Raw genomic sequence first — 13,167 nt, 5'->3', positions numbered from 1 at the left:
AAATTCATGAGCATTACAAGAGAAACCAACCCCCCCCCGGTCACCAAATCATTGCTGGAAATTGATGTTGTCAGGTGTAGCATAAGCCTTTATAAACAGGAAACAGCTGCTCTTAGAGCTGCATGCAGAGGCATCAGCAAAGAAGTTCCCTTTGCCACTTCTATTAGGCAGTGTGGAAGAGTGGGTTTCACAGTACGCCTCTGAATTTGCATACTGGAATAGAAAAAGGTTTAAAAATAGCCATAGGTTTAGAAACACAAGGGAGACAACAAACCTCTGTCTTCATATTTACAGAGCCTTCCATTTAATTCAATCACTGGCAGATTTTATCCTCTGTTTAATTTGATCTAAACCTCTGTAACCACATCATCAGTGGTAAAAATAACATAACTTCCATCCTTTATTTTAATCAGCTCTGATCACTGCAAAGCAGCTCTTACTTGGCAGTTTGGTCACAGGCAACAAAGCTGTTTTAATTAACAAGAAAGGCTTTATCTTTGGGCAGCAGAGAGTCCACAGAGAAAGTTAAAAGCTTTACAAATAAATTTTCAATAAATTTGAGTTATTCACACAGCGTTATATCACAAATAGTACTGAATACTACAGAGACCTGTGCCGGACACAGCGTCGCTATCATGTGCACAGCAAAATCAACTCCATTAATCACCCAGCACAGTGGAAAAGGACTCAGTCAAAATACTTGTGCAGTAATAGACCAACCAACTTACGGAGGACTTTTGACTTAGTACAAACCGAATTCTTAAAACTTCCTTAAGTCAGTTCTTTCCCTGCATCGAAGCCACCACACTTCTACTTCAGTTGCTTTTGCCACCTGCCCAATAACTTGACATCACCATGATGCTCCTGTCCCTCCGCTCCCCGTCCCGCCGCACAGCCCTACATCTTCCCGGCAAGAGAACTTGTCCGATGCCCATCTTAAAAATCTGGCAGAAAATTAACAAAAGGTGAAGTGGGACTTTTTTGGGGTCCAGAGGCAAGGCAGGGAGCAGAATATGATTCTAGGATTAGAAAGGCAGGAATGGAAAAACTGAGAGCAAAAGCCACGATCTACATGACTTCAATTGGTCCCATGCCGCAGCACCTTTCGCAGTTAAGGAGGTTAGCTAACAAAGCTTTGTACCCGGAGTGGTATCTGCTTATTTATAAAAGGTGTAAAAATTAGATAAGCTGGACCACAAGAAGAGATTAATTCTTAGTCCAGCACAAACAGGGATGTGGTTTGGACCTGGGTCTTCCGCTTCCCTTAGAAGCGTGTCTCGGGTTATCAGCCAGCCACCGTACTAGGGGCTTCCTCTGCTCATCGCCTGCCATCAGGAGATGGGGGGGCAATGCTTAATAAGGTTCTCAACAAAATTTAATTGTTTTGGCCAGACTTTGGGTTTGAAACCTCAACGTTTTCTGAAAAAATACTTCGTTGTGGAGTTGCTATGTAGCTTTAGCACTCTATGTATTATGCAGAAAGATTTTGTCTCAGTTTCGCAGAGCAAACACTAAGGAAACTTCCCCTGCAAGTCTCAGAAAGGCTCAGAAGTGCAGCACAGCTGCTTTAGTCTGGACTGTTCCACAAACTCCCAGGGACAAACATGCTATGAAGTTGTGCAGGTGGAGCTTAGCTGTCTATAAATAAGAGCACAGTTTGATCTTTGGCTCTGCTGAGGCTGGAGGGCTGCCAAATGTTTCTGGAAACTTGGATGGAACAGAACAAGAACAAATACGATAAAATGAGCTGAGGCTGACAATGATTTATAGAGTCAATGATCATTATTCTGTACTCACAGTGTTTGCACTTTTGGAGTAATGTTTCACTTTTCAATAAACTTTGCTTTTTCTTATTGGTAAGGCTCTATTCTCTATCATTTAACATGGACCGCTCATCAAAACCCTGAGCTGCAGCAGCTACGGCATTCACAGCGTAGTGCAGCTGATGGAAAAAAACAGGGAGACTGAAAAAAAAAAAAAAAAAAAAATCGACGCAGAAAAAGAGGTGTTGGCACTGTACAATTTAACCATGAACGTGAGAAAGAGTATATGCAGAGAAAACAGAAGTTAAAACAATATCAACACAGACTTAAACACAGGGCAGAGCACTTGAAGTATTTGTTCCGACAGTCATTTCCCCGAAACAAAACTCCCTTTTATGACAAGATAACCGTAAAACTTATCAGGAAACTCTCTTCTAGGCTTTTTACTCATCCTCTCCTTCCCTTTGCTGCCGGTGTTAGCACAGGATCCTCTTTCACTCTACGACTTCAGGCAGTCTCCTTACCACAAAGGTTCTTTGTTGGATTTCAGAATAAGCCTACTTTAATACAGGTTTATATGGTCTGCCCTGCCCCTAATCTAGCTCTTGCAAAAAGGTTTACATAAGGAGAGAGCAAGCACACGTAATTCATTGGAATAATGCCCTGAAAGACTTTCAGAGAAACTAGAGCTTAAAAAAAAGTCTCTCCAGCCATTGAATAATTTTAAAATGGTAAGAGACCACGAAACTTTCACCCATTACTAATCAGTTCTATTTTATAGCACTATTACAACTTTATTAGTAGCTTAGCAAGACTACAAAATTTTTATTTTTATTTACTTCTTCAAATACTTTACCAATTAACTAACTAGCTTAAAAAATAATTAATCCAAAGGGAAAAAAAAACAACAAAAACCAACAAAACTTCTCTTATCACTTTTACATGAGCAATGCTGTCTTGCACCATATCAGGTTTTTTTTTCATTTATAAACCTGGTAAGTATACATGACAAGTTGAATTCCTAACCCTATTTATTCCAATACCGTACATAAGAGAGAAGAAGCTTTTCCAACAATGAAAGGTAAAAACCATAAGCGAGTCTGAAGTTCTTCTGTGATAAATATTTTATCATAAATAACTTCCAATCGTCTGATTTTCTATTTTAGCACACACTGCAGCCTAATTACGGAGCTAGGAAATATAACATTTTTCCATTTTCACCAAACCAGACATGCCTAGTCAGCCTGCTAAAGAGGCGCTGCCTTCTTACACGTTACATTTCACATAAATCTATTCTGTTAAGCACAATTAACATCAACATTAAAATGCAAAAATATTTTTATGATGTAATCCAAGTGAACTTGGTCAGCGTTTCTCCTAGCTATTGAAAACGCACAAGTTTCACTTTTGCACACACACACCCCCCCCCCTTTTTTTTTTTTTTTTTTTTTTTTTTTTACAGTCAAGTACTTGTGTGCTAGCTTAAGCTGCAAGGTCTGGAAAACAAAGGGTTGTAATGCAGCAGCATTTGGAATCCAAATGCTGCCAGAAAATGCATCTTGTGTTGAATGCAATAGTTAAGAATCTGTTTTTTTACAAAGTGTCAGCAAATTAAGATTCTATAATTTGCTCCCAACTTCACGATTTATTCTGGTTTACAACCCTGCAGAAAACTGTTTCATAAGCACAGTTCCATTATATCATGTGTATAAAAATTACACCAGCAGAAACCTCGCAATTGCGGCAATTAAGCTCCAGAATGAACCACAAAAGCACCTTTGCTTCACTAATTCTCACACAGATACCATCTCCCTGCATTGCATATTTACTGCATGCCCCAAACTCATCATGTCCATACATTACTTTGGGAGCCACGTATAAGATGGACGCACTGTTTTCAGGACAGGTTTGGAGCCTGACAATTTCTACGTACTTTAAAGTAAATGTGGATGGCATGGCTAAATCCCAATTTTCAGATACCCTATTTTTGGTCTGCTCTTTGTCAAAGATTCATCCATCAAGAATTATGCCAGGAAACACTTTCTAAAATTCCATATCAGGGGAAGAAAGGACTTAACCTCAAACTCCGTTTAGGAGAGACACCGATATGGAACCTCTCATTAGCCAACTTGAGCTGACACCGTAAGTCCTCTCCAATACCAGCAGGGAAAAAAAACAGGGACAACACTTTGTATGCCTTTTACATCTTGTCCTAACCCACTTAATGAATGTGGCCAGTCCTCCCGGAGGTGAAAATGAAAGTGAAATTGAGTCCAGAAGTTTCTCAGCTGTTCATTTACCCTATAGCATCCTCTCAAAAACAGTCACTTGACCTTCTCCTCTCTTATTCTACTATTAGAAAGGTATTTTCCCCACTCTAATAAAGTTCCGTGTATTGAACAAGGGGCCACTAACTCAGAATTGTGCAAACATTTATCCTGTGCAGCAAATGATTTGCCCCCTCTTTCCCATAAAGATAACCTCTTTAGGAAAAAAAAAGAAAAGAAAGAAAAAAGCAAGAGAAGCAACATGAACTATAAGGCTCAAGGGAATAATTCATTTCCCTACCACTTCATCTTCAGTCCAACACTTCTCAATCAGTTTTGGCACAGGTTTCTTCACCAAGCGCTGCAGGGCTTTTCCAGCATCATAGTTACTTTCATGTAGCTAAAAAATAAAGAAGACAAATAGATCATTCAGTGGAATTAACAGTGATCTAATATTAGAGAAAAAACAAAAAACACTAGAGGGGGCCACATGAGATGTTCTATGCCTAATTCTTTCTACTGTTGATATATGAAGTGAAATTTAAACAACCTGAAGGGTAATTGGGGCTTTATTAGTAGAAGAAACAACATTAAAACAAGAATGTTTTCCCCTTCCTTCCTAGACTTCTCCCAGGTAGCATTTGAGCCCATAAAGCACTGAAAATTTTTTAGTTAACTTCAAAGAAATATTTTTTATTTTACATTAGAAATTCCAAGCTTCAACAAAATATTTTTCAAAAGGAGTTGTATTTTATGCAGCATATCTTGTTCAGATTAGTAAAACCTGCTGGAAAAACTAACATACAGGAGGGTTCGCAAACCATGGGATACCAAGTTTACCCATCCAGGAAATTCTCTTTATTTTTATTGCACAGCAAAGACCACCACGTTGTTGGAAAATAAGTATGGAAAACAAACAAAACCTCTACAGATAGCTACAGGAGTACATAAAAGCAGCCAGGGATGTCTAAGTTGACATTATTGTTTCAGCTGGTCACAGCCTACCGTGTACCTTATTTTCTACGATAAATTCAGTATATCTGTATGATCAAATGCTGTCTGAAGTAGACAGCAGACATTTACATCACAGTGAAGCAGAAAAACAACTACACTGAAAAAAACCCCAACAATGAACCCATGAGAATCGCAGTCTCTTAACTCTTGATAGAAAACATTTAGCACACTGTGGGGATTTATAGCCTGTACTATCTTCAAAGGACAGTGGGATTTTAAGGACTAGTCAGGAGCCTGCTCTATGTCTTCTGAAAATGATCTCAAAGATAACGAAATTTTGCTGGCATCACAAAAACTGAATTCTCTTCCTACACCCAAGAGGGAGAACGATTTACACGCATGCTTCCCTGCGCAGACAAGAGAGAGCTTTTCCTAAACAACGTGCTAAGCAAACCAAAGCTTCAAACCTATTGATTAACATCACAGAACTTTACAGACCATCAAAAGTTTCTTTGCAATAGGGACAACCAAAACGTGATTCCATACATTGACTATCTCCTGCTTATCCTCCCCACCCAGGACTTATCCCAAGCCATCTGCATCCCACTCTCCAGAAGCATCCGTGCTGCTAGACCCCTGCTTAATCAGAAAACATTTCAACACGTACTACAATTCTTGAACTTTATCCAAAACTGATGAACTGAACAGGGATCAAGATACAATTACTGAACAGTGACAAGATATTAACTGCTTTGTTTAATACAACGTTACAACAAAACTTGATTACAAGAGGAAAAAACTCATTTTTTTGTGTCAAAAGGCTCAAATTTTAGAACAGCATTCCGCTTCAAATAAAACCAGCGAGATTACTTTCTTACCGCTGCTCACTTTAGCTATTTACATCTCTCAACCAATTCGTAAGTACCGATTATGTACATTTGACAATGGCAAGACCCCTTTTACCCCAGGGCCACCTCCTAACAATACTGTTTTTTCCTTATATTGCTTCTTTTGTCTGGTCTTAACTCAGACTGTGAGCTCTCCAGTGCGCAAGAATGCCCTGCATTCACGCTGCATCCCACAGCACGATTCAGAGACTTTCAAAAGCTGTAAGTAAATTACTCAGATTTACTTCTGTTAAGTAGGTCTAAGTGATTTCTACTAAGAAACAAAGGCAGACATCTGAATCAAGAGAGAAGGGAAGGGAAAAAACAAATCTCTGGCCCTCCAGATTTTTTTTTTTAGACTATAATAAAAATCACTTTCCAATGAAGGTCAGTTTTGTACAGTTCTCCCAGAAAATAATCTCTCTACAAAGTGTTTGCGCACTGACTTTTGAAAGCCACCATACAACTTACAGAAGAAAGTCAAATAGCAACTTAGATTGCTGTGATGACATTTACAGCGAAATACAGACATGTGTGCATATATATGTGTGTCTGTATGATAAACATATATAAAATACGCTTTTTTAAAGCTGCGCCACCGTTGAATCTAGGCTTCAGATGGGACAAGCCCTCTGTAAGCAAGCCAGCACGGCTCCAGAGCCATGGCACTTCTGCAAATAACGGGGCAGAATATTCAACGAGTCGTCAAGAGCTGCAGCAGAACCTGCCAAAAGGTGGGAAACCAAAAGTAAAGCTCTGCACTCTGTACAGGACTCATGCAGCTGTGGAAAGCAAGCACATCTGTAAGACTGGGTACAAAGCAGTCTCCACTTTCACTTCCTGGCTTTTATCACCTCAGGTTTTAAACAGCTCGTGCATCTGTAAGCACACTGTTTTCTTATAAAACAGGGTTCACTTTTTCCAACAAGAATCATGCCATAAATGGTCAGGGAATTTCACAGAACAAAAAGGGCCCATTTCACACAAGGCACTACGGTCTATCATACGGGCACACTTTATGGAGTGGTGGGGTTTGGATACCGCATGGCACGCCACCCCACCTTCCCTTCTATTTTATTGGCATCTCAGATTCCTGGTTGTGAATGCCGCAGAAGGGATTGTGACAGTCTATAAAGCCAATGGGTCTGCAGCACAAAGCGCACCAGAAATGACTTCGTTTTCTTTCATAAAGCAGCAGTCCCTGAACATGAACCTTAATGTATTAAAAATAACAGCTAATTTATTCCATTTGCTGATGAAATTTCAATTCCATATAATCTTGAGCCTCCTTTGTACCACTTGAAGAGCTGAGTTTCCATAAAAAAACCTGATCAACAATTGTTACTGAACACCTCAAAGAGGTGGTCTGAGGTCCAAAAATGCAGAAGACCAGTTAGGTATAACAGCAGAAGTGCACGGCCCTCTAGAACATCAGGCCACTCCAAAGGCATTCTGCAAACCCCCTACGGACAGGGATGAGCATCTTAGCAGCTGTGTTAAGGAACAAATTAGCACATTACAGGCTATACTTCACACAAATTGGCTCAAATCTTCTATTATCTGTGGGAACAGATCTTGAACTGACTAAGGTGCTCTTCCACCTCCACCGAGTTATTGGGGCATTGAAAATTTATTTATACTCGAGGAACTTTTAAAGTAACGTACTTCTAAAAATAAAAGGTCACTGCTGGGCAAAGATCACTACCTGCAATGTGTTTTTAGAACAAACAGTAATATTCTCTTAACTGGTAGCCTGAACTTTTTTTTTTTCTTCCCAACAACTAAAATAACAATGGCATACAGGGTGTTACTGCAGTAAAATAGGCGCTTGGCTAATATAATGGGAACAAGAAAGAAAACTAAGCCAGAGTGGTTTTCTATTCATTTTCAGCTTTCTATATAGCACCTACCGGGAAGTTACAGATACTCTGGGCAATAATTATAACCATATGTACCTTTGCAGAGTAACCATAGAAAACAATGCTTCGGCTTCCAAAAAATTATTTCCTCCCCACCCCCTTTCTTCAGCTAACTGATCTCTGTGAGCTACTGCCACCAGATGCGGCAACACAGCAGAGCCCCCACGGCAGCTCGCGCTGCTGTACGTCAGGGCGATGCACTACCCGAGATCACTTAGTAGAAACCATTGCTTTCAAACCTGTCTCCCCAGGTGAAATTTCCTAACACACAACAGAACGACGGCTTGTAAATCTGCCTCTGCTGAGTACATCAGCGTCAGCTCCCATGACTGCCCCTCCACGCCAGTGAAAGGATGATCTCGGTCCATCTGACATGAGCCACGAGACAAACGATATGAGCAGAAAGCTCAGCTTGCTGTGCCAGTGCCCACTGCCAATGCCCAAACAACACTACTGACTTTAAACTTGTTTTTTTAAACTTGTTTTTTTTAAGACTCCTGTGGTATGCAATACCTACTTAAAGGCATGAAAATAAGATGTTGTCTTTTCTACTGGGTACACATTAATTTTTCTCCTTGTTTGCGCTCCAGCACTGGGAACAGATCCATCTTAAAGAAAAAAGGACTGTTTGTTTTGCCAGCTCACCTTGCAAATGCTTTTTTTCTGTGCATGCCACCACCCAAAAGATTTCTCACTTAGGAAATGTCACAGTGTTGAAGAGAATAGTGCTTCTCTTTCTTTTTCGTGTTTGCTCCTTTCCGTGCAGCAATGCCAAAGCCTCTTTGTAACTTGGAGGGCATCTTTATTTTGCCTCAAGGACAGCACGTGTTTTTCCCTGGCAGCCCTCTTGCCCAAGCACTATAAACTGAAAAAAAAATACTCAGACAAGCCCAGAAAGAATGGACTGGTCTAACAGGCAACTGCTCTGCTTACCGAAAAATGGAAGAGTTTACCGGCCATCAGAACTGTCCCAAATCAACAACAGAAAATACGAGTGTTATACTTTTGACCAAGTAATTATATTAGTAACAATCACAAAACCAGTAAGCATAGACGTGAAAGAAGAACCATGTGACAGAAAAGACAGATATGAAAACAAGAGAACCGATACAGGTTTAGAGTCTTCTGAAAAAATGTTACTTCTAGCAAGCAGGGGAAAAAAAAAAAGAAAGCTTTTATAAGTGCCAAGAGTACCATAATGCAGCAAAAAGGAAAAATATTTTTTTTCTAAGTGCCAGAGTTACATTTACTTGTTTCAATCTGGCTTATTAATTCTCTGCTTATTACTTTTGGTCATTTAATATATACAAGCACTTTATTGGCAAGCAACTCAAACATATAAATAATAGCTAATGATGACTGCCTACGGTTTCATTAACTTCTGGTTGAACTTTTCAAGGTATTGCTATAAACACTAGATTACTATCCTGTCATCTAGAGAATCACCATTTTTAGCATCTGAACGTTGAACCACTGTGCCATTGTGTATGCATACAAATGGAACAAAGGAATCAACGCAAACGTACTTTAAAATGTACAAATGTACTTCAAAACAAAATACAGCAATTTCTGCATCACTGGACAGGATTTTAGATTAAAGAAAAATTCTGAATGTGCACGTGTCCAAAAACCTCATTTATATTACAACAGTCATTACACAAGGCCAGATCACAGGCAAGCCTTATTACCATAAAGCCTGCACATTACCACAAGGTTTCAAGTTTCTACTATAGCTTCTCAGCAGAGCTGCCATTTTCTGTCTGCGTGAGGTTGCAAATAAATTCTCCTTTTGGCATGGCTCAGCTGTCAGGCACCTCTGTTCTGTAATGAACCCATGAATTACATCTCGCAGCTCTGACATCCCTGGTCTTGCTCATCAAAATATTGTTCTTCAATTGTAATTTATAACTTAATTTAAATGTCCCTTTTACTGTGACCTTTTTAGATCAGAATGGCATTGCATCTGGCAGCTTCTACTTCAGCAAGGCATCCTTTTGCAATTACAGTCATTATGATCTCCCTTGAAAAGCCCATCCGAGTTAGGCTGCATTCAGGCTACAATATTAAATAATTGCAGTCCATTAAGAACACTGTTAGATTCCAGAGTCTTTTTCTCTAAGCAAAATTGCTACTATACAGTGATAAAGTACTGAACTACTTTGCAATCTACCCAGAAAAGCCAATAAAAGCAGAAGGGATTGTTGAGCCAGAGCACACCTTCGTGGGGATGCAGCCGTGGAATCCAGGAGCTCTCCAGGTTCGAGTTGTGGCTCTTCCCCTGAACCACCACTCCTCACGGACCAACCCCAGCCCTTGTCAGGGCACAAAGATCTAAAGCCTGGCCCGCCAACCAGGAGATAAATACCACCAATACTGCAAGAGCATTTCAAGACACAAGTAACGCAGATGAGTCAAAAGAAGTTTTTCACTGCTGCCAAGTGAGATACTTCAGTGGAATTGTAAAAGATGATGGTATTTGCCTGGTACTGCACAGACGGTATTTACATAACATCCCTATTGAAGCACCAGTTATTGTAATCTATGCAGCCTTAAGAACATCGCAATTATTAACGAGGTAATTGCTCCTCTCACTGAAGGGGACAATGGTCAAGATATCGAGTAGCTCTGTAAAATTGTAGCATGTTTAAGAGAGCAGAAAATAAAGACGAGAGAAAAGGAAGAAGACAACAAGGCAAACGAAAAGCAGAACGAGGATTACTGCCATGTGGGTTGAATAGCGAGGTCTTTTGGTGTAATTACTCTAATCCAAGCACCTAATTTAATACAAAATGTAATTCAGGGCACTTTTAGTAGCAGAGCTGACAAATTTCAGTTTGATACAGATACTCTTTGCAGCGACAGACATCTTGCCCTACTATCAAATGGAATATGCTCCATAGCAAATACATCTCATTAGGTGAAACAGCAAAATCTGTTTTCAAATTTGCAGCATTCTTTAAAGGCCTCATCCTCCAAAGTGGCAAGATTTGATTTTTATCAACCATGTCTGATACTCAAAAAGACACCAGCCCCAAATGCCCTTTAATTCCAGGAATATCCTTCCCCCTCCTCTTGGAAATTCTACCTCCTCCCCACCTGCTGCAAAACACTAAACAATCTGGATCAGAGAAAAAATATACTGTCCTCTCAGACAACAAAACTACTTTGCTGAGCTCCCTCTGGCGCTCAAGGACAACGGAACCTTGAACCAATCAAGAACCTAAACTACCCAACAAAAAGACTCTGCCCCACAATCTCGTTTTGTGAACACGCTGTCACAGTTAACTGGGAAGTTTTGATTTATAACTAGTTGACACAGCTCGGCCTGCAACCGAATTTGAAACTAACAAAAAAATAAAGGTGTTGACAGAAATCAGTAAGCTACTTCAAGAGAAAATTACTACTAGTTCTGGTTTTTAAATACCTGATTTGTGCTACCTGACAGCTTGAAAATATAGAAAACAGGCCCCACTGGTTTTTTGGGGGGAAGAAGCAATTTCCATCCCCCCTCCTCCCCTGGTTCTAATCTATTTTAAGCTTCTAAATAACTCTAATTGGAACAAAGTGACCTAAGATTCTAATGATGGAGATTAAAAAGCCAGATGCCTGTGTTACATCCACTTTTCACGCACTGGTACTGCCAGGGCTCTGCCAAAGAGCTCAAAATACAGTTGCAAAATACAGAACAGCAGAGGGAGCTCACTGTGTCTGCTGGTTGGGTGGGTCAACGCAACAGCCATGGCTACTGCTCCACAACTAGCCAGGGCAAGAACTTGCCAAACACCTGCAAAACTCACAACAGCTTTTCAACAAAAATCTTTTCAAAAAACCATGAGTATTCTACATACTCCCCAATATTTTTTAAAAGTAACCGTGGCAGTCAATTTTGGCCCTTTTTATCTGCCTGTTCCAACAGTTTCTCTAGAAAGATTTCCTGACTCCTCTTACAAATAAAGTGCTGATGTTTTTCCCCTAAGAGCAAGGATAAGGATGAATGAAAATTCAAAGTGGCAAAATTGTCTTACGCACTAGAAGTGGCTTCGTTTCCCAACGTGCCCAGGCAGAGAGCGATGGCCCCTGAAGTGCTATGCTACCTCATTTGAACCAGGAGAGTAGCTGTTAATTAAGACTCATCCAAAAGGAAAACTAGCAATAATAAGAAATGCTAACATATATTTAAATAATTTTTTATGCTTTCAACCTTGTCTGTAGTTAATGAACAAGAAAATCTGGTCTAAGGGCAAGTTAAAACAGGGAGTAATTTGTCTGGGTGACATCTTACTTAGAACTGAATTTCCTTAAACCGATATTAGACTGTCATGTTTGTCACTCATAATGACATGTTCCCCTGTAATAGTGTGTTATGAGAAGTCAGAACAATGCTATTAGTAAAGAGAGATTTATACAACATTAACATATGATTGTTTTGTCTTTTTACCATGTAGTAGTATGAGAGCTTAAGCAGTAGTATTTTCTTACCACAGGAGGATAAATAGAGTTGCCGGCTCTTTGATTTCTCCAGCAAAAATAACATGCACATCAAAATGACCAAAAGCTCTGAGATTCACTCTTACACACTGAGTTTGCACGCTGTCATTTCTAATTCCTTTTCCAGGGTCTGCTCTTTTATCTAACTGGTGCTCACACTTACTCTTGAATCAGAGCAATGGGTAAGGCAGAACACTGAGAACAAATTATTATTATGGAACTTTTTTAAAACTGAGAACAGAGACATAATTTAACTCCTTCTTGACCTGGATTCTCTGAGAAAAACAAACAAACAAACAAAAAAAAACCAGTAGAAACTCTGAACAGCAGGCATAGGTCAAAAGCAGCAAAGAATGAAAGAGGTCATGAGTTTCTGGCTTTGCGTTAGTATGGAGCACAGAAAGGATCTTAAAACAGATCGATGCTAAATCGGAGCTCTGGAGGACAGAGGCCAAGAAATGGGAGGAAGGGAGAGGAAGAAGCTACACCACGATTTACCCCAACTCTTACTCCACAGTGCTTGCCTGCAGTAGCAAGTATGTTTGTGCTCAGTATTCACTATGTCACGTTCTTTCCATGGATTGTCAGACGTAGAGCATCAGCTTTCTACTACGGAGCAGGATGAACTGTCAGAGCATTTTGTGTTTCCAAACCTATTTGTCAGCCACTTCTGCTCTCCAAAATCACCGCTGTAGTATTAAGCACTTCTTTTGATAATTCTCATCTGCAGGGCTTGCCAGCTCCAATTCTTGTAACAGGCCCTGATCACATTAAGACATTTTAAAATCAACTCTTTCATCCTTTGCGTACCTAAATTCTAGAGGTGATGACTTGCTAATATCCTCAAAAGTTTTTGCCTACTCTTCTGCTGAAGATGAACCCATGATTT

General features: G+C 39.9%; 1 protein-coding gene across 1 annotated transcript in view; it reads right to left on the bottom strand.

The window, feature by feature from the left end:
• Nucleotides 1-13,167, bottom strand: part of RERE (arginine-glutamic acid dipeptide (RE) repeats) — a 175,648-nt gene that overhangs the window by 74,352 nt on the left and 88,129 nt on the right. The window contains 1 exon segment of the mRNA XM_009889653.1: nucleotides 4,332-4,430. Within this exon segment, the coding sequence (XP_009887955.1) occupies nucleotides 4,332-4,430 (99 nt within the window).

Source organism: Charadrius vociferus, unplaced genomic scaffold (genome assembly GCF_000708025.1).
Source record: "Charadrius vociferus isolate BGI_N301 unplaced genomic scaffold, ASM70802v2 scaffold477, whole genome shotgun sequence".
Taxonomy (NCBI): domain Eukaryota; kingdom Metazoa; phylum Chordata; class Aves; order Charadriiformes; family Charadriidae; genus Charadrius; species Charadrius vociferus.
Note: the sequence above shows the minus strand (reverse complement) of the source record. Positions and strands in the feature narration are given on the sequence as shown.